General features: G+C 36.4%; 1 protein-coding gene across 1 annotated transcript; it reads right to left on the bottom strand.

Annotated features, from left to right (window-relative positions):
* Positions 1-9777: 9777 nt before the first annotated feature.
* On the bottom strand, positions 9778-12449 carry LOC128998595 (CCHC-type zinc finger nucleic acid binding protein-like). The gene is made up of 2 exons (XM_054424803.1): positions 12312-12449; positions 9778-12072 (listed from the first exon to the last, which is right to left on the bottom strand). The coding sequence occupies exon 2, from the start codon at positions 12021-12023 to the stop codon at positions 11538-11540; it is 486 nt and encodes a 161-aa protein (XP_054280778.1). The 5' UTR covers positions 12024-12072; positions 12312-12449; the 3' UTR covers positions 9778-11537.
* Positions 12450-23327: the final 10878 nt, after the last annotated feature.

Genomic DNA, 23327 nt, shown 5'->3' with positions numbered 1-23327 from the left:
AAGAAAGCTTATAATTTCCTCTTTGGAGGCAATACCAATTTCTGTCTTAACTCAGGGTAGTTTCATTTAAATAATTGTTTTGAAGCATGTTGTAAAAATTGCATTTCAGAAAAGTGACCTCTTGTCGGCCCTATGTTATTTCTCCATAAGATAAGAAAAGGGACCTCTTGTCGGGACTGCAAAATTTGTGAGATATTTTGTTCTCCGTAAACTGAACTTTGTTGTAGTTCTCTTAATTTTTACAAGAATGCAGGACAATTATTTTTTTGGACTAAAGTCTGTTTTAAAAGTGAATATTAGAAATGGGACCTTTTGTCGTTATGGTGAATTAACATTGAGTGACTATAGAGGTACCTTTTCTCAGTCCGTGCAGAGGCTAACAAAATGATTTATTTTGACCCTTTACATCTTTAATTTGATATTTTAACCGATACTTTACTGTTATATCTTAAATGAGGTTTAACAATCGATAAAGAAACTGAATTTTGATATTTTCGACCTTAATTACTTAAATCGGCCTTACTGAAAATTTTTCATCGCCGACAAGAGGTCCCTTTTTGCTTTCCACATCACAAATAACAAAAAAATCAGATTTTCTTGAAAATGGCAAAAACTTTGATAAAACTTGATTTAATATGTTATAGTCTTTAAATTCCTAACAGAATGGTACAGATCTCATTTCCGTTAAAATTACGGTGCCAAAGTTATTGTAACTTATGTTATTTTCCCATTAAAAACCCCCATAAAATAACAAAAAATGGGATTTTAGGAAAAAGCAGGTTTTGATTTAAACTAATGTGTTGTGGTCCTTATAACTCTAAAAAAATTGTGCAACCCCGCATTGCTGTAACAATAATTACGGTTCAAAGTGTATTGCAACTTTTGTGATTCGTCCCAATAAAATATCATAGTTACTCCCACCGCTTATCCATGATGAAGGTTGTTGACTAGCTATGGGAGAAAGTATGTGTCTGATTGCTGATACAGTTTATTTTATTTCCTGGTAGCAGCAAACCTGAATATTCGTCAAATGTAATGTTATTTAAAAAGAGAATAAAAATTATACCAAATATTAGGTTTGAAAAAAATTCTTCACAAAAATATAAAACTATGTATGAAATTAGAGTCACTTTGTATTGTAGCCTATGTAACAGGTTAAGATTAATATATTTAGCAGGTATTGAAAACACCGACTTTACCTAGCTTGATTAGAATAAACCGTTAGGCCTACTTTCTTGGCATCTTCTGAATAGAACACTACTCGTAGAAAATACGAGTTCGAGTGAAATAAGGAAGATTCCAATTAGTACAACAGAATAATGTAGTAGATATTACTATAGGTAAAAGATATGCAAGGATAGTTTAAAGAAAATTTTAATATTTCCGAGTATTAGAAGAGATAATACGATTGATTTTAATAAATACCAACATTGACATAACTTGTGGTTTTCAATTTTATTAAAACCCGTGATCTAAATAAAAAATTTAATTGTGAGATAATCAGCTCTAAAATGTTTCATATTTATACTAATTAGTATCTTGAAAAGGGTATAAAATAGGCCTATGGCTTGTTTATGGAAATATTTAAGTTGGAACCTAATCAGATAAATCAAAATTTGCTCTGTCTGCAGGTTTACTATGGTAGGGGTATGTTTAACTGATTATTAAACCCCAAATTGATGAAACTGTTTTGATATGGTTATGTTTTGTCTTACCTACTTTAGTAACAGTAATAGATGTGTTTTTTAAATGGTTACTACAAAGCATTAAAGGTGTTTGCTCAAACTGGTGCCGTTGTGACTGTTCAAACACAAACGCTCTCTCTCTCTCTCTCTCTCTCTCTCTCGCTTTTGTACTGTAATAGTCATTTTAACAAGTCTATCACAGTTAAACAAGTAGCTAAGACAAATTTATTTATTTATTTACCATCAATCATCATTAGATCAATTTTCTTGACGGGTGATTTGTTCAAGTCTAATAGTAATACTAAAATAAATAATCCCCACAGTACAACACCAAACAAATTAAATAATCTATACAAACCAATGGGAGAAGCAATACCTTTTAAACTAACCAATCTTCCAAATATTCTTCTAATGAGTAAAATGCCCCCTTTAAAAGAAAGATTTTCAGAGATAATTAGAATTTAGACTAGGAGGCAATGTTCTTCTTATCTGAGCTGGTTATTTAAGGATGTAACATAGAACACAAGGGCTAGGTTCTTAGGATTTTTGTGAGGATAGCAGGCTTACCTGAATGGGAAAGAGTCCAAACTCTCTCTTCTTTGGTCAGTGACAGTGAAATATTCTAATGTTTTGTGTATGTAGTCTAAAGTTTTGTGCCTCCTGTGCCAGTTTGGACTCTTTCCCATTCGCTAAGCTGATAATTCATTATACATTTTCATTTTCGCAAAGTGTGGAGACAAGTGAAGGATTTTTAGTCTGTTTAAATGGTTTTGTGATGTTTTTGAATCTTGTGTTATAGGGATGTTATTGTTGATAGCTCATGAATGTGTTGAAATCACTTTTAACCATTATTGCTCATTTGTAAATACAAGTTCAATATAAGGTTAACATTTTAAACTAAATGAATAAATCTGCTAAATGTGTTCTATGAAGGACTCTCTCTCAAAACGTAACCATATCAAAACAAACTTATAAACTATTGTTTGCATTAACAGCTGTTTTGATCAAGGCAAACAAACATACAATTTTAGCTTTGAATAATTAATTACTATCTAATTAATTATTAACTAAAATTACAGAACAGATTAAAGTACTGAGTGCTATTGTTTTAAGTCAATATAAATTTGTTTGACGTTATACTAAAAATAATTTTGTCCTCTATTGTTCTAACCTCCTGTTGACTATACACAGTAGCTGATGGGATGAGCAAAGCTGGTGCACCGGCACTAACTATTTTGAGATGTAATATTTTTACTTAGAACATCACCCACCACCTACCATAACAGTGCCCTCTGTGTACAAAAGGTTGAGAAAAACTTGTATAAAGAATGTCTAGCCTACAAATTATTTAAGTCCTATTTTACTACTGTGTACGAATAGCTGTCATCGTCATACAGAAGTGTTACCCCGGCACACTGACCAGAGGTGCCCATCCCCCCCAAACCCAGAGGCGCTATCCCCCCCCATTTATACTGCCGTATATTTAAACCTACCCTCCCCCCGCCAATTTATCTGTAAATTTCCCCTTTACCTCATAAAACGAGCATTTAAAGTATTTAGTAAAAATTGAGGTAAAGAAAAACAAACTTTATGATAATCAAAATTAAATGTTTAATAGTAAACGTCATTTAACAATATATCATTATATCTAACTAATGGACGAAAAGAAGTTTTTCAATTTAAAATTCAGAATCTGTATTATCAGCCAACAGTTACTCAGTATTGCAATAGAAAATGTCTTCAAAACGTACAACAATATAGCCTACTCGGTGAATTACTCTACTCCAACACAGTACCGTACTGTAACTGTACAATATACTAGGTGGCGTTAATTTTACGGGGCTTAAGAATTCAAACAGCTTTAAGTGCATTAATAATACTTTGGCAAAAAGTAGGCTATCTTATTTAAAAATTATAGGCAGAGTCACGAAATAGGACAGACTTGTTGCTCGCCACTCTTAGGCTCCCTTCTACAAAAATCGCCGACAAAATACATGTATATTGCCGCGGGCAGGACTGGAAGTAAACTGAATCAGGCTATGACGGAAAGACGTGGTCTCTGGATTGTCGTCTGTCCGTCTGTGTTATCAAAAGCTGATATTGGACTAATTGTAGGGACGAAGGAAAGGAGAGTGTTGAAAATATAATGGGATTCATAATTGAGTTTTCAATTCAAAACTATTGACAATAATAACCAATTTATAATTGATACGAGTAATGTCCAGTGGTCGAAACTCGACCAAAAGTATGTAATGTACTCACTTATGTTAATGTTTCACCCCACACTGTAAATAAAACATGTGATTGGAGTTTATTCCATTTGTTTTGATTTTCTGTTTATATTTCGTTGTTATTTCGTCACCAGCATGGCAACGCATAAGATCCATGTTAATTTTTTCAAATTTTTAAACTCATTTTTTGTGCTTATCTTTGAGCCTATTTAAATTTATAAAGGGATTCTGCACACCTACAGGAAAATAGCTTTCTAGCGGTATGCATAGATTTTCCCTACGATGCACACGAGCTGAGAAAAAAGGTTTTAACTTGCCTATTAATATATAGATAGATGCTGTATATAAATGATGGCCTCAAAATTCTACGGTACTGCGCGAAAGGAAATTTATTAAATACTTTTGAAGAGTTTGAAATTTATAAATACTCAAAACTAGGGACAGCACACAATTTTTGAGTGAAAACACTTGATTAACTATGAATTCCATTATATTTTCAACACTCTTCTCAGTCATTACAATAGTGCAATATCAGCTGTTGAAAACGCAGACAACAATCTAGAGACCACGTCAGTCAGTCTCCGTCATAACCTGAACCTGATTCAGTTTACTTCCAGTCCTGCCGTGCCGACGGCAATAATGTACACGCGTGAATTGATAGGCATATCTGTAATCGTTTCGTGTTTTGTATTAAATGTTTGTAACGTATTCTTACGACACCTCCAGAAGTGGATCTTTATGTAAGCCTGACGATAATGGAGTTTAAGAACCACCAAAACATATGTATCAAGTAAAATTCGACACTAGAATATTAAGGATTGCCTGACAAGGTGTGTTTTTGTTTTTACCATTCTTAGAAGCAATCTTAATTACGAATGGCAAAATGTTGTTGGTGTTGATAGTGAACTAGGCCTACTTAGAAACACTTTTCAGGCTGCTTATACAAAATTATACATTCATTATGATAGCTAGCAAAAAAATGTCCCCCCCAAAAGCCCCCAAAAAATATCCCCCCCCCCAAAAAATTCCTGTGGCGCAAAGGCGCCACAGTCCCCCCCTCTGGGCACCCCTGACACTGACTATTTAAATAATAAATTCAAATTTGTCTAAATGTAGAAAAAGGGATGTTGATTTTATTGTAGTGATATTTTAATAATATTTTCATCAATAGTGACAATTTCTTTCTGCAAAATCAGTGAACAAATTTTACATCAGAAAATGTCGAGCTGAGGTCCTCGACATCAGCTGATTCTTTTTCGCACAAAGGAAGTAAAACCACTTCTTTAACCTTAACCATTGACTATTGGATACAGAAGTAGACATCCCATCTATATGGACCAGCAGTCGCCAATTTTTTACCAAAAAAGAATGTAGTTATGTGAGCCAGTCACAGAATGCGCTAGTGTCTAAAATTCTATTTTCTACGTTATTTTTTCTTGCTAACAAATCTGATGGGTACGATCATATATAGTTAGCTATAGTTGCTATAGCTCACAATAAGTCATTCCATTAGTTGAACTTGGTGAAAAAGCTTGTGCATTTAACAGAAATTAGTAATTTAGATCCGCACAATCTGTCAGTGGCTCACATCAACTACGACAATTTTGATTGAAAGACTGGCTACAGCTTTAACGTGGGGATGGAATGTCTAGTTGTATAAATAGTCAAATCCTTAAAATACAACAAGCTTTGTGGATGCATTGAAAACAACTGTTTTTGATGCAGCATAGTGAAATAACATTTTTGGTGGAAATATACAAACACACATAGTAGTTACCTATGTGTAATAAGCAAATTGCCTGATTTGAGGTTAAATTCACATAGATTCTACCCATACACAAGTCTGCCACAGATAGGTGAACACACACCAGAACTGTCGAACCTAAAATCAGTCCTGCCTCCCGGCTGTAACAACGCCCTCGACCGCTTGGTCATTGATCAGATCAAACAGTTCTAGTAAACAAAGTGACTCAAAAGATTAAGTAAGGAGGATCGACGACCTGGATATGCCCTATTGTCGCACAAGTCACGGTCAAAAGAACTATCCACGCTCTGCCATAAAAATTGTTAAGACCCTTCTAAAGTGTACACGTCGGCAATTACCAATTTCCTCTTTCAAGTCTAAAATGCAGAATCTCCTTATTAGCCCATTAGAGGCCATTGGTATGGCTATTAGGGGCCATTGAGTTCTGCCTCCCAGAAGGCAGTGATGTCAGCGAGGATTGAGTCCTTATACAGAATTGCATAACTTGTTGAAAGGCCACTCATACTGGGAAGAAATATTTCTCATTATCACCACAGCCTATTGTAAAAGTTGATTATACAGTATACTCCCGATTAACCATGGTTGTTTGGACCGAGACTACCTCGGTTACCGAAAATCTTGGATAACACGGAGGTCGCATAGATTTTTGAAGGTTAGGGGTTTAAGTACCACATTAGGGTGTCAAATACTTCCAATACACTACAGTATTTGAAACTAAACAATAAATGAGGTGGATCTTTCTAGTTTTAAAAGCATAACATAACTTTTTGTTAACCTTAGGTTTTTGTATGATCTGAGCTACAACTTGACAAAACCGTGTCTAGGTACATCAAAACATCATCTTAGGACAATGACATTAATGTTTACTTTCAGGAGACAGCTCGTCCAGGTTGCCAATGGTTCGTGACCAACCTAGTACAGTATATGTGTGATTTTCATTATCTAGGTTATTGCTGATCATTCTCATGTTTAAATAATAAGTTACTTAATGGTTAGTTGAAGAAATTAATTTAAAAAAAATCATAAATTACATGGTATTATTACTTTTCTTTAAACATACTGTAATAAGGTAATAATCATTTTCCGACTGAAAATGAAATGATTAATATTTAAGCCTATAATAACGACCTCGGATAATCGGGATTCGAATAATCGAGAGTGTACTGTATGAGTGTAAATATTATTTTTTTTAAATAGGCTAGCACAGAGGATACATTCAAAGGTACACTCAATTGGTGTCTAGCACCAGTCGCTGGTGTCTAGAGCAAATTCTATTAGTTGCTCCCTTCTGCTATCCTTTCCCCCCTTGTCATACTACAGCGCTCACGCGGTAGGAGGACCCTGTGCACTACAACTACTGTACAAATTTTCTATGTGGCCATCGCCATTTGGGCTCCTCCTTGTTCGATACTAGTACATTTCCGCCCCAACATACCATGAGCTAAAAGCGCACGGTTGTCCCATAAGCTTGTAAGCCTATCCTCAGTATATTACTACTCTGTGTTTATCTGTGGTTTATGACACCGTTTCAACAGTCAAGGATGCAGCACTATCAACAACAAACACAGATGTAAAAAACACTTCCGAGTCCAAAACAATCAGAACAAATTAGAAGAAAATCTAAATAAGGGTGCAGTTTTGTTTGAGACGCTAATAGGCCAAACTCTTTTTTGCTTCATTGCCATTAGTGCATAGTGATTAGTTAGTATGAAGGGTGTTATGAATAAAGTAAATTTAATTTATGAATGACCACTTTCTTACCTTGTTAATTTGATTTATTTAAAGTGCAACATTCACGGAAAGTAAATAAAAACATGTCGAATAACAATAAAATATATATTTACACTTAAACACAAAACAGTAATATACAGGGAGCGGCAGAAATATCTGACGGTTTTCAAGCGAGTACAGTCCGGCAGCCGAGTGGAGGGGGTTGGTGGGGAGCGGCTCATTCTCAAGGCCAAGTGACGCCATTTCAGTCGCCATATAGAAGTTGACCGGTATACATCGCGCGTTTGTTGTTGAGGCGTATTTTAAAAGTGGCGATTCTGTTGTTGATACGCAACGTAAGTTTCGTAGGCATTTTAATGTGGCTCGTGGGGAACCTATCCCATACCGAAAAACCATCAAATTGTTGGTGGATACCTTTAGATCCACAGGATCAACTGCAAAACGTAGGCCTACAGGCCGTCTAAGGTCAGTGAAGACGCCGAAGAACGTAGAGCGAGTGCGACAAGCTGTGCTAACGAGCCCGCATCGCCCGGGCTGCTCTGAAAATGTTTGACGATAAGCGTGGTCGTGAGGCTGAAGTTTTTGGACGATTGCTATTTTATATGGGTGAAAGTGAAGGTCTGAGTGCAAAATTTGTCGAATAGAGCGATCAGACCTGCCAAGAGCAGCAGCTTGTCTACGCGCCGGGCGATGCGGGCTCGTTAGCACAGCTTGTCGCACTCGCTCTACGTTCTTCGGCGTCTTCACTGACCTTAGACGGCCTGTAGGCCTACGTTTTGCAGTTGATCCTGTGGATCTAAAGGTATCCACCCACAATTTGATGGTTTTTCGGTATGGGATAGGTTCCCCAAGAGCCACATTATAATGCCTACGAAACTTACGTTGCGTATCAACAACAGAATCGCCACTTTTAAAATACGCCTCAACGACAAACGCGCGATGTATACTGGTCAACTTTTATATGGCGACTGAAATGACGTCACTTGGTCTTGAGAATGAGCCGCTCCCCACCACCCCCCTCCACTCGGCTGCCGGACTGTACTCGCTTGAAAACCGTCAGATATTTCTGCCGCTCCCTGTATAAAAGATGGTAAGTGGTGATCGATTTTGATTGGATGAGCTGGGATCGCCTATTAGGTCTGATGGTGATTGGAGTGTACAATTGAAATCGATCACCACCTACCATCTTGTATATTCTTACCGTTTTCGTGAGTTAATAATGCTGTGTAAATACCTATGTTTTTAGTGTAATATAGATATATTTTTTATTTACTTTCCATAGATGTAATAATACGTACATTTCTGATCAAGAAATTACTGAGTAACACTCCAAAAAAGATTAATTAAGCCCAAAGAATTATTGGTACTTTGGTATTATCCGGAGGACACTTATTTTAGAGGGAATTTTTACTGGAGACTAAAAATAACTACATAATTGGAAAGAACATTGGCCTACTTTAATCGACTTACTGTCCAAATTTGACACGATTACGATTAGCCGCCATTGAGTTCTGCCTCCCAGAAGGCAGTAATGTCAGCGAGGATTGAGTTGAATGCGTCACCAACGCTAGCTGCCACATTTACTCCACCAAGTAGGTATACAGCACAGCTGCGGTGGTTATATTAGGTTGGGTTATCATAAATATGTTTGTAGGACTTTCCTCGTTTTGGTATGGATCGAACGATACAAGATGAGTCGTCACTCAAGACACTGACCCAGATACAGGCGGTGACCGGTGATGCACGTGCTCCGGTCAACGACCTGACCTTGGCCTACTTGGAGGGGAATTGGCGGGGGAAAGTATGACTCATCTGGTATAGTTCGATTCATAAGGAAACGAGGAAAGTCCTATAAATATATTTATGATAACCCAACCTAACATAACCGCTGCAGCACGCTGTATAACGGTGGCCTTCGGATAATACCAAAGTACCGAATTAATTTGCAAATGAAAGTTAAAATACATTCTACATTGCAACTAGGACTCAGGGGTGTTTCTTTTACACAAGTTTGTTGTAGCTGTGGTTTCTAGGATTTTTAATCTTGTGAATTCTTTCCTGTAGCCTCTGACTTTTCAGGATTCTATAACCTTCTATAAAGTTGGGAGACAAAATCAAATATGTCTTTAATATTCTGTTTGGCGGCTTAGTAATAAACTTAATTCACATTTATCAATAATAATTCATCAACAGTTTTCTTTAAAGAAGTCAAATTACCAGTCAAGAGACATTATCTATGCTTATAGAAGAAAACTCAAATGTGATAGGCCTAGGGCCGTTCTTAACAATGAACCCTTCAATTACTTTTTTTTAATTCGCTTGAACAAGCCCTTACAGAAAAATGAACAGGAAAAGAAACAAAAAATTAGTATCACAATTTATGAATTTTATTTATAGACAAAAAAACAAAATTATGGCTATATTCCTGAGCCGCAATTAATTCTAGATATTGAGCTACACAGGTTCCTGTCTTAACCATTGGAAGAAACTAACATAAGTTAGGCCTTTTAAGTTACAAATCAGTTTATTCGTTGAATTTACTGCAATAATTGTGTTATGGTATCAGAATCTGAGAACTGACCATGGCTTAAAGCTTGTAAATTGTGACACTAATCCACCATAGAGGTTATTTCTCTAACATGTATGCTATAGCTCTTCTTGCATATTTTCAGATTTAAGGTACCCTTGGCTCACTATAATTTTGGCAAGTCTTTGAATTATATTTTACTAGTTTGAACTTGAAAGGCTTCTTGCCACATAGTATTTTAATGAGACAAAAATTTTAACAACCAGGCCTATCTTAACTGAGCTACATCCCAATGATTACGAATTACCTACCATTAAAAATGGTTGCATATAGCATTGGCATAGGCCTAGTTCAACGTTTAACAAGCTCTCTTAAGTTTCTAAACAGTGTTTTAGTCATAATTTAATATAGTAGTCCCTCAACAATGTGGCTTAAACGGGCGGCCAGTAGGCTGGATTTAGGAATATGCCGGAACATCGAGTGACCATTTAAATTAGTGTGACCGATAGTGGATTCGACATAGGCACTACAGTAAATTTTGTATAGCACAGTGGTTCCTTAACTTTTTAGTCAAGCAACACACCATCATCTTGGACTTTTTTTGCTAAATAAATTGATAATTTTTTCACTTTATGATGACTAATAGCCTAATTATAATCATATGTGGTATAGGCTATACTTAGACTGAATGAAAATTTGCTTTAAGTTTTAAGCCCAATTAAAATCCGCAATTTGGGCATAGTTGCCCTCATCACTTTAATTAAGTCCCCTATCTTATTGTTGAATTTTGAATGTGTAGGTAACAAATTAATTTGAATCTAGGCTAGGCCTACTGCACTTACAAATTCACTTTTCTGGTGCTCTTGTGTCCCCACGGGCAGTGAAAATGGTTTAAGCCTAAGCGTACCCAATTCTTAAGGGTCCAGGTTGAAGAATATATGTTCAAAGTTTTATCCCTTTCCACGACTCACCAAAATCAATCCAGCGACCCACCTGGGAACCGCTGGTATACAGTAGGCCTATGTGATTTCATATTAAAGGGCAGTTTAATGCATACTATTGTTCTGTTGTAGGCCTACTTTAAATTGATTTTAAATAGGCTAACGTAAGTTTACGTAAGCTAAGTCAGGCTATGATTTTATTACTTTTTGAGGGAGGGGATCAAAACAGATTAAGTTACTGGATCCGAATTGTCAGGGATTAAGTTACTGTTATCTTGAAAGAATGAATAAAGAGCTAAGTTAGCCTATTGAGTTACAGTGTGTAATCTGAAGCATGACCTCTGCCTTTATGCAACTGTTTTTGCGTCATGGTTTGACCCAATGTTTAAAAATAACAAGACTAAGTAACTGAACTAAAACAATGTAGCCTACTTTATTACCTGATAGCATTACATAACCTGAGAAAGTCTCAATGTTTATTCAAATGTAACAAAATATCTCTCTCTCTCTCTCCATTTAGGCTATATATTATATATATATAGGCCCTATATATATATATATATGCTACCAGTAGCCTAAGACTTCCAAACCAAGAAATTAAACCTCCCATTACAAAAAAATATGTATAAACTTTAAACACAATGAAAGGGACTTAAGTTAATCATCCTTTGAGCAATCACGAGATATGTGACCAGTCTTACCGCAGATGTAACAGGTCCTCCCTCCTTCAGGGCATTCTCGGGCTAGATGGCCAGACTTATTACAGTTGTAGCAAGTCGAATAGGAACCTCCTCCGCCTCCTCCACCACCTCCGCGTGAACCTGACTCGGGGCATTCTCGAGCAATGTGGCCAGATTTATTACAATTGTAACAAGAAGGTTCATCAGCTGCTTGGTGACAGTCTTTGGCTATATGGCCAACTCCATTACATCGGTAACACCTGTCCTGGTCTTCCTTACATTCTCGAGCAAAATGTCCAAATCGATTGCACTTATAGCACTTCTCTCTTCCTCTTCCATAGCCTCCTCCACCACCACCACCTCCACCTCCACCACTTCCACGGTCAAATCCTTGACCTTGCTGAGAACATTCCCTAGCAAAGTGTCCTGGACGGTTACACCGATAGCATGTACTGGAACTCATCTTGGGTATAGGCCTAGGTATGCCAATAGCAAATCAATCTCCTGATGGCCTGAAACAAAGCAACCAACTTGTATTCTTGATTTTGGGGTTAAAGTTCAATAACTTAGATTACATTCTAAGTTTACATGATAGCATGACGTAGGCTATCGGGACTCATGTATGTTTGATGTAGATATGCCAATAGAAAATTAATCTGATAGCCTGTAACAAAGTAACCAGCTTGTAATCTTGATTTTGAGGTCTATGTTCAACTACTACTTAGCCTACATTCTGCGAAATAATACTTACAAAATTAACTAAAAAGTAAGGTCGACAAAGCTATCACGTCCACGTGTTGAGACTCCACCACACTCAAAAACACTAAATAATAGGTTAAGAAAGATGTAAATGTTCTCTACCAATCAGAAAGTAACAGTGCCGAATAGGAATGACAACTAACAGCATTTTACCATAGATTAAACAAACGTTTAATCTATGATTTTACCATTTTATTGAAAAGACAAGGCAGCGGAAAATGGGACGATACTATGTATTATTGTAATACAACATATGCCTATATATTTGGTTATCGCCTTTAACAATGATGCAGACAAACAATTTTACTAGTTCATTAAAATCAAACTATGAATACAAAATGAATTCATTCGGATATCTATTTCGGAAAAATCTTACGATGTATTATAGATTAAAAAATAAATAGTTACACGTAGACTACATATAATCAAATTTATAGTTTGTTGCGGCGGGCGGGTTTAGTTCAATCAATAACATATAAATATATCAAGCATGTACATGTATTTGAAGACGATTAATAATACCATAGACTTTGAAAAAGCAAAACTAGACTCATTGTAATCACTGAGCTAAAATTATAATTGGAAGTAGCACTGTCATGGCAGAAGTCTGTCAATAGCGTGTCGCTGATTTTGTTAGGTTGGTATAGCAGTTGGTTTTCTTATCATGGCAATAACATGGCTTCTTATAGCTAGGTTGGTATAGCAGTGAGTTTTATCGTCATAGCAATAACATGGCTTCTCATGACAACCGCCTCACGCAAACATGGCGGCTGGCGACACGCATCTTTGACATTCAGTGCTACCTCCAGTTAGAATTATAGCTCAGTGATTGTAATGTCTGAAGTCGGTTTTGGTAGTCTATGCGTTCCGTATCGACGAATGGGACGCGTTAGGGTGCCACCCGACTGCTGAATTTTTATTTCAGGATCAGTGTTGCCTACAGTATTATTTTGAGGCTGAGGGAACATCATTACAGCGACGATTCGATTGATGCCAACGGCCTCGGTGGTGTAGTGGATAAAGTGCTGGGCTGATGATCTGAAGGACCCGGGTTCGAATCCCACCCGTAGCACTATTTTTTTGTACTGGATTTTTTTCATTATAAACAAGTTTGGTTAGGTTATGACGGTTTAATTTTATAATTAAAACATTATGAAATTGAATTTGACCCATTTATAGTTTTATTTTATGAACAGAAATATTTTTTTCTGTTAAGCCTTCATTTGATTTTTCATTATTAGCAAGTCTGGTTAGTTTGGTAAGGTTGTGATAGTTTAATTTTATAATAAAAAATAAAAATAGGATTTGAGGCATTTATAATTTTATTTTGTGAACAGAACTATTTTTTCGATTAATAAACCTTCATTAGACTTTTTCATTGTCAGCACGTTTGGTTGGTTTGGTTAGGTTATGACGGTTTAATTTCATGATAAAAAATATAAAATTGAATTTGAGGCATTTATAATTTTATTCTATGAACAAAAATAATTTTTCAATTACTAAACCTTCGTTATAGTCAATCAGAAGCCTCTAAATGACACTGTTGGCAAAATTAATCCTGAAAAACAAATTGTGCCACCCGACTACCTTCCACCAAAAACGAAGAAGATGAGGTGGCTGTTTCGTGTTTCTTGGTGACAACCCGGCACATCGCTCGCAGGACGTAGTAGGTTGAAGTCTAGGAGGATTAAACATTAAGGAGAGGACACGCTGTAGTTTCGTTGAAGCCATTATACTGGGGAGGGGGGGAGGCAGCGCTACTCTCCCGCCCCCTCTCATACTGCGTTGTATGCGTTACTGGAAGATTTCGTAACAGAAAAATATAATTATTTAAAAATTAGACTTCATCATGCTACGAAAATTAAAAAGTTAAATTCTAACCGTAATATTAGGAACCTGTTAAGAGGAAAGTCATATTTATGAACCAATAGTACGTTCAAAGGTGAGTAATTTACACAAGGATGACTTATTTTTTGGAATTCGTTGTCCTTGTTTTTATTTTTTGCCATACTTGTATTGTGCATTATTTATAATACTCTAACCAGAGCGCGGGACTCCGGTACAAGGGGTCCCGGATTCAAATCCCGCCATATCACCAATGGATTTTACTGTTCATAAATTAAAACTGAAATAATGAGTAGTACTGTATGTGTATTTGAACATTTTCTTAAAGAGAAATAAAATAAGTTTTAATCCTTTAAAAGAATGATAAACGCACTTTGGCGGTCAGAAGACGCGATGATTGTTGAACATTTACACTTTTTACTCGAAGTTTCTTTAGGTAAACAGATCAAATATAGTTCAATATGATAATTAAAAAATCAAGAATTTGATTGCCAAGAAATTGTTTTACTTTTTATGATTGTAATTTAATAGTAACGGCTGTTGGTGTAAAAAAGTTTGCATTTTTTCTTAACTTCGGCTATTTAAATTCACCTGCCTAGCAGATAAATGACTTAAAACTAGTAAAAAATGATATTAACAAATCGAGAAAACTATGAAAAATGCAAATTTAAAATGTATTTCATCACCCGAATTAAAATTTTCATTTTAACCTATTATTAGTAAGATTGTTTTATAAACTGGAAAAATTAAAAAAAAACTTTATTGTAATTATTTTTCTAAATACCACTTTTAAATATAGGTAAATATATATTTTTTATTTCAAGAAACTCTTAAGGAACACGAATAAATTGTTAATTTGTGTAGATACATAATATTTTGTTCAAAAAGGTAATTAAAGTAATCGTATGTTCAAAGTCCAGGTCAATTCTTTCAACTTTGATCTTCAATAATAAATAATAAATAATATTTTTTATAGGAATGATTGACACTGTTCGATAGGAAATTTAATTTACTTTAAGAATGCCATCGGTGAATAACACAGGTGTTTTAGTCTAGCGGCAATTTTAATTCGAAACAGCGCGCGTCGCGTTTTTCCCTATCTCTCCCATGTTATAGCCGAGGCTTTTTGCCACTCTACGGCTCCGCGTGCCCCTCTAGTGTTCTGCTAAAGCTGGCTTCACCGCAACACGTGTATTCCTATTTGCGTGCCCTCTCCTTAATGTTTAATCCTCCTAGGTTGAAGTGGGGGCACCTTGTCGTGAGCGTGGATGACAACCCACCACCCCAGATAAATGTATAGTAGTGGGGGTCGCTGTCAAGTTGCCACCTCGTCAAACCACCACCTCATCGGTGTTTTGGACAGAGGCGTAAAACCCCAAGGTGGCGGGTTGACGTGTACATACACGTCTACCACGGTCACCTTTAACACAGGCCGCGGCCTGGTGGAATTGGCAACGCCGCAAGTGGTGTTGTTTAGTGATAGACGTCCCATAAGATAACATCGCAGACAGGTGACATCAGCTCATTAATTCGCACTTTATTGATTTAAATTTAAATTAATTTATCAAAATATTGAAAATACAACATACAGACTTGAAAACCGAAGCAATATGAATTAAAAATCTATATATGTACATTTTAACCGAGTCAATATTTGCATAGTCCAGTAACCAATCTTTCATAAATACACAAATACCATTAGCTGCTTCCAAACAAAACAGCTGTCACAACACCACTTGCGACTTTGCCACTTCGAAGGCCGCGGAAGGTGGCCGTGCGTCTACTCGCCACCACAACAACGTGCCGCCACGACAACCCGCCCGCCACCACAAGTTTTTATCAAAGGTGGCGGGTTGTCTTGTTTGATGCCGTCAACCCACCACCTCGAACGTATGCGACAACGTGCCACCCCGATAACTCGCTACCATGCACACTGGCCAACCAGTTGGAATTATATTCTGTACAATTAAATATATTGTACTTTGATTCAGTTATTTTAAATTTAATATTGTAAATTAAATCATATTAATATTGTAGATTAGTAATTTGACTTATCAAATGATATATATTTTTAGACACATATGTGGCACTTTTCAATCCACAAATTATTCTGTCTTTTCATAAGGCTTTCTTGAAGGTCTTTGAAGTCACAGAACTTGCTTTTCTGCCGTTGAACCGTAGGATACTCAACTCGTCGACTGTTCGGTTATCACTAAACTCAGAACCCTAAAGACTGACTTGACTTGATCATTCTAGGTGGAACCTCATTTGTGGAAGTGATGGGAACGGAGGGAGGGCAACAGCGAAAAAGACGAAAAGTAATATAGCATAGAGTAACGCACAGAATTGAATTCATAGAGAACCTGATTTTGACCGTTTTAATATAAAGACGTTACTAACTTGTACAGTACCAACGTATGCAACATATTTTTTTTTTTTTAACTGAGGGCCAGGCTTACAAGTTACTATGGGATTGCATCGCAGCTAGAACAGCTTATTGTGCACCCTCGTTTACAGGTCCTCATTCTCCGTCAAATCCCAGGTCCTTGGTGAACCGTGAGAGCCTCTTGACTATGGTGACCTGTTCTTCCCTTTGATCTCCCATCAATAGGCCAAGGGATCTCATACGCAGACCTTGTAGGGCTGGGCACCTAAATATACCTTCACAGCTTTCACAAGGTCCCTGGCTGGGGCAAGCCGTAGCGAGATTTCCCTGAAAGGTCTCAGCTCCTGAACTTGCTTGACCAGCCAATCCTTTGTGGCTGCGTCAGCACAGCCTCCACCTTTCTTCCTGGAGGCTTCATTAGAGTCAGCTTTGGGGGTACCACCCTTGCTCTGCTTTTTCCCAGCATCCTAGTTCCCGGAGGAACTGGCTTTGCAGGCAGCAGAGTTAGGGTGCTTGGCAGCCCACACCAGCCTCCTCTCACTTCTGGATAGCACCTTTTCGCCTTTGGCTAAAGCATCCGCTATCCTCCATCTTTGCAACTCGCCCCTGGAAAGTCGTTTTTCGTTCCTTTCCGGATTCTGCGAGCTTGTCGTCATCGTCAGATTTCAGTAGGCCTTCCTCCTCCATTTGGGTCAGACTGTCTACATTGTTCTCACGAATACCGGGTAAGTCCACCTCCCCAGTGACCCGATTAGAGAGGTAAGGGGTGTGTACGACTGGGTTACCCCTGGTTCCCAGAAGGCTCCGTTAAGACACTGAATATTAGGCCCCCAGTGCCACAAGACTCTTGGCACGGATCGCACTACACCTTAGTCTAGGGCCCCCCTCACTTGGTTCTGTAGGTGGACCAACACCCAGTGGCAGAAGGTAGCTCTCCGCAGCTAACAAGTGAGAGTTGGGGTTTAGGTTGTGGCCAATCTGCCGAACCAACCCCGCATGCGAGGTTTGGCCGGAACGGCGCGAAATTTTCTCCCACTCACTAAACCCCCATACCTTCCTATGCAACATATAAATACAATGTTCTTATTCCATTGATCACCATTTATTTGATCTCGATTAAGTATGGTTGATTGTTGATTAATCTTAGATTGTGAGGAATCAAAATTACTGTGAGCGTAAAATTCAGTTGAAGGTTAAAAATGTTGTTTTAAAATTCCTTACAATTTATATAAACTAACCGAACTTTCCTTAAGAAACGCTTAAATTGACTTATAATACGTGTACATGGGTTATGAGGAAAAGTATTTGATCAAAATATTTCTGAAACTTTAAACTTTGAGTTTGCTGTGTTCCAGTTGTAAGGGTAAAACAAGTTTTTATTTTGTTAGGAGCCTTCTTACTTGACAAAAATATCTATATTAGGCCAGAAATAGCATCGTGCAGTTTAGTGTTTGATTAATTATTACAGTACTACAATAAAAATGTGGAATGAAAAGAAACTGTAACAACTGTGTTTAAACAAAATGCGTAGAGACTACAGAGTAGGCCTATTTATCAATTGAAATGAGGATGGGAAGGAATACATTTTGAATGATGGGGTTCTACGAAGATGGGGGTCATACGAATGTTTCCCTCTTTGTCATCATCATACAATATCCTTTATTTTAGCGAATTTCCCTATGGGGAAGTACCGGTAGCTATTACCGTAGGTGGCACGCGGTAAGACCTAGGCCTGGGACAACGTGGGACCGATATACTTTTTATTTTTATGTCCCTAGGGACCAAAACACTATTCGTTTAAATGTTTATGTAGGCCTATGTCTTATTATTTTTATTATGAGCTTTCTTTTATTATGAGCCCAGCTTAATACCCACCAAGTTTTAATGCTCTATCTTTAATACTTTTTCTTATATTTAACCGTCCTAGGACTTTTTTCACCCTGTATAGAGATATACAGGGTGAGTTTTAATTGTCCCCCCCCCCCCAAATCTTTTCTACATTTTTTTCAAATATCAATCCCAGACCACTTCCAAACATTGTTGGGTAGTAAGTACTTAATTTTGACAAGGTGGTCATTTCCGGCCGCCATCTTGGATCCGCCATATTGGATGCAAAATATTTTTTTCAAATGTAAAGGTGGGGTTGTGACCCATTATTTAGAACTACATTTATACCCTGATTACAATGCCGCAAACCGTTTTTAAAAATCTTGATTCATTCCAAAGTTATGAGGGGTTTTTAAAACTTTATTTTTAGCCATTTTAACATTGTGCATTTACAAACTAAGACCATAATCTCAAAATAGTGCTAGATAAAGATAAGTAAACACTACCAGTCATTGTCGACCTATTTTCACTTGGTTATGACGGATGTATTTTTTCGGCCGCCATCTTGGATCCGCCATTTTGAAATGTGATAATTTATTTTAAATATGAAGGGTGTGTTGTTACCCATCATTTCAGATTACTTTTTTAAGCTGAACTCAATTCCATGATCCGTTTTTCAATTTTATATTTTGATTTTGAAATATTGACATTTTAAAAAAAGTGCAATATATCATAAATAAAACTTGATAACAAAAAATGGATTGCGGCATTGAGTTTAGCTTAAAAAAGTAGTTCGAAATGATGGGTCACAACACACCCTTCATATTTAAAATAAATTATCACATTTCAAAATGGCGGATCCAAGATGGCGGCCGAAAAAATACATCTGTCATAAAAAAGTGAAAATAGGTCGACAATGACTGGTAGTGTTTACTTATCTTTATCTAGCACTATTTTGAGATTATGGTCTTAGTTTGTAAATGCACAATGTTAAAATGGGCTAAAAATAAAGTTTTAAAAAACCCTCATACTTTGGAATGAATCAAGATTTATAAAAACGGTTTGCGGCATTGTAATCAGGGTAGAATTGTAGTTCGAAATAATGGGTCACAACCCCACCTTTACATTTGAAAAAAATATTTTGCATCCAATATGGCGGATCCAAGATGGCGGCCGGAAATGACCACCTTGTCAAATTTAAGTACTTACTACCCAACAATGTTTGGAAGTGGTCTGGGATTGATATTTGAAAAAATGTAGAAAAAAGTTGGGGGGGGGGGACAATTAAAACTCACCCTGTATATACACGTCCATGAACGCGATAACTTGAGTAATATTTGTCCGATTTTTATGAAATTTGACTTGAATGTGTAGGGCGGGTTAAACTTGAATGAGTTCACGAACCAGCATGATCGGACCATGATAAAGAACGGAGACGCGTAAAAAAACACGAAACACACGAAGGCTGCCAAAACTGTTAGTCTCTAGACTTTACCTTTGCCCGGTCATGTTCGATTTGGTCAATGTCCCTTTCCCTTAGTGTCTTTCGTTTTTTTTTGTAAACATTTGTGTCCGTTTGGATTAGCTCCAGGCGTTCAACATTTGATGTGACATTTATTTATTTTAAGACTCTCAAGGTTATTATATTCGTTTACGCTAATGGGTAGATGGCGGTTTTTTTTAGTAACAAAAACAAAACTGATTAAATCATTTGAAATTAAATGAAATGAAAATGAAATGAAATGAAATGAAAAATTCTTTATTTTACCAGGCAAAGTTAGGGCCACATGGCCCTCTCTTACACTTAACCTGACAAACTTAAATATAAATAAATAAAAATACAATGACATTTCTTAATCTAATATAAAAATACATATTTAACACATCAAGTTAACACTTTAGTTAAGTTAACATTAAGTTTAACACATAATTTGGGATAAGCATGCTGGCCATTCAATGGACTTCTTCGGTGAGTTTTGCCCAGCAACTTTGTCCCTTTCTTAAAACTAAATTTTGTACTTTCACACGCTGTCACATATTTATTTGACATTTCCTCGATAAAAAATAGCCCATGGAAAATTTGGATTAAAAAAAATTTAACTCATAATCTAATAAAGGCGTGAATTTTCAAAGGTGTACGATGCCACTGTATGTTTAAGAAATCAGCACTACCAAATTTGATTTGCATATAGAAATACGTTCTCTAGAGAATATTAACATATACAACTACGGAAATATGTTTAAGTAGGTATTGACGAGATTAAGCAATTGGGAATCGTCAGCTTAAAGCCTATTCCACACCCACACATGGAGTCTGTCAACACAGTTTTAGATACAAGTTTCCAATGTGTTTTGCGTCCACACTAGCCAGCCAGTGTTTCCATGTTTGTTGGTATGGTAACCGAGGAGGACGTAATTATATTCTGTGCGGGCTTCATTTTTCTGAGCCATGGGCCTAATGAATCTAGGAAGAGACTATGATGGACTCAAAATTTTCTCGAGCAAGGTTCGTACAATGGTCGCAATCTTCTGTCAGACCTTCAGATTAGGTGGAGGATTTAGGAACTTCACGAGGTTCACTTCTAAAGATTTTGAAATTTTGCTGGGCTTTGTTGCTGGTCTTCGATTTTAAACTTGAAGACATGAACAATTCAATAAAATGTCATATAATGATATAAATCATTGAAAACTAATTCCAAAACATTCAAGAAACTCAATCCATCTATTTTATTACCGCCCAAAAATCGTAATATTACCGCTTTGCAGTCTAACTAAATCTGGGCTGAATGGTGAACACCTTCGGCTTGTATTTCAGTCTCCTGTCTCCAGACACGTCCACACATGCAGACTTGAGACAAAAGTCTTGTCTCTTGTCTCCATGTTTCCCGATCGAACGGGAAACAGAAAACACTGTATTTTGTCTCCAGAAACATCGAAATTTGTCTGCCGACAGTCGGCCGACATACTGGAGACAAAATAGCAACACTCCGGAGACAGTCGGCAGACAATGTTTCAGCAGACAAATCGCCATGTGTGGACGAGGCTTAAAATAATAGTTTACTTCAGTGAGCGTTTTTGTTTGATGAAAAAAATTCTCGAAAAATATTTATTTGAAACTTTAGGTCGATTTTAAATTTGAACTTAAGCTTGATATGAAATGTAAGAGAATTAATGTTGAAATAATACAACATTTATTATTTTAGATGATTATATGGTTCAATATAACATAATTACACTATTTTGTATTTCTTCAATATAGTCTACACTGGTGTGATCACGTTGTTAACAAGATAATAATCCGACATTTTTGGTAACTTTTTCTTAGTCCCCCTGTCGGATTGTCAACTGTAAATAGCTAAAACTTACATAAGGAAAATCGCCTGAAAGTAGAAAAATGCATGTTTAAAAGTAAGTTAGTTATACCTAAAAAAATCCATTCATCCATCAACTTTTATGAGAAAAAAATAATTGTTAATTTTTAGGGCAGGGCTGACACCCGTATAGCACTCATAGATATATAACAACACAATAATAACATGGTAATATAATATAATAACAGTTTTGTTATATATATGAGTGCTATCCGGGTGTCAGCCCTGCCCTAAAAAGTAACAATTATTTTTTTCTTATAAAAGTTTATGGATGAATGGATTTTTTAGATATAACATAACTTACTTCTAAACATGCATTTTTCTACTTTCAGGTGATTTTCCTTATGTAAGTTTTAGTTATTTACACTTGTCTCTTGATAATCCAACAGAGGCATCAAGATGGTTTTAAATTACCGAAAATGTCGGATTATAATGATTGTGGTTTCCATTGTAATTTTGTTAAGATATAATGTAGTATATAATAATAATATAATAATAAGTATTAATAATTGACAATAATTGGGGACAGGGTAAAAAAAACGAGGAAGCTAACAAAGCACTAAAATATAGGCATATTGTTTTGAGTGGTTGAGGTTTTAATATTTCAATATTTAAATTTGTTTGCATTGAAAAGGATTTGGATTTTAACTCTTACCTTAATGAATCCAGAAATCTGAAGGGTGAATAATCTGCTTAAGCTTCCATGACCAAAAGAACAAGACAAACCTAAACCCCAGTCCACCTGATATCAGCTAACAGGATAATACAGGCACTGATGAGTCATCCAAACAGCTGACGGAAGCTTTCAGTTGAAATTGCTAAGCTGGGCTAACAGCTGGGCTGGTATAATTGGGATTTTGTAGTTCCTTCGATTTCAGTAGGCAAAATGTGAACACTCCTGCAAGTTATTGGGTTTCCCGCAGACTGTAGGCTAGCACTAAAGCCGAATAAATTCTTGAGTTACATGAGGGGGCCAACCTCTGTATTTGAAAGTAGAAATAAAATTGCGAATGTTACAATATGCACAAATAGTGTATTACAACTAGGCTACCCAAATGATGGTACATACAGTATAGTGCGGAGGGAGGGGATTCATTTTGCTGAGGGTTGTATTGACTAAAATATATTAATAGTTTATGGTAATAGCCTAGTCCTACTTACCGATGGTAGCTCGATCACGTGAAAGTAGAAAAATGCATGTTTTGGCGCATTTTACAAACATCCATCCAACAGTTAGTTGTCAACGGGTTAGAGAATGGTATAGACATAGATAGAATTGTAAGCTTACAGAAAAAAGGCAGTTAGAATAATAATGAATGTAAAACCAAGATGACACATTGTCAACTGTAACTGTATTTGTAAAACCAATCTTTCAACTTTGGTTAACCTATACTAAAATATAGTTATAGTATACACTATAATATACTAAATATACACTACAGAATGTGATGTTCTGATGATGGCTAAGTGCATTGTTGACTAAAAGAGCCATATTGCAAGATTATGAAACAGGAGATAGAAATTTACCTAAGTTACTTAAATGGCTAACAAAAAAACAAAACTATTAATTAATTTAATC

The sequence above is a fragment of the Macrosteles quadrilineatus genome, unplaced genomic scaffold (assembly GCF_028750875.1).
Source record: "Macrosteles quadrilineatus isolate MER2022 unplaced genomic scaffold, UCM_ALF_1.0 Scaffold_7__1_contigs__length_78375512, whole genome shotgun sequence".
In the NCBI taxonomy this organism is placed as follows: domain Eukaryota; kingdom Metazoa; phylum Arthropoda; class Insecta; order Hemiptera; family Cicadellidae; genus Macrosteles; species Macrosteles quadrilineatus.
The sequence above is the reverse complement of the archived record's forward strand: the minus strand, read 5'-3'. Positions and strand labels throughout refer to the sequence as shown.

Bases quoted from the DNA above. Each gene is read 5' to 3' on its own strand.
- LOC128998595 (XM_054424803.1), bottom strand. From the start codon at position 12,023: ATGAGTTCCAGTACATGCTATCGGTGTAACCGTCCAGGACACTTTGCT.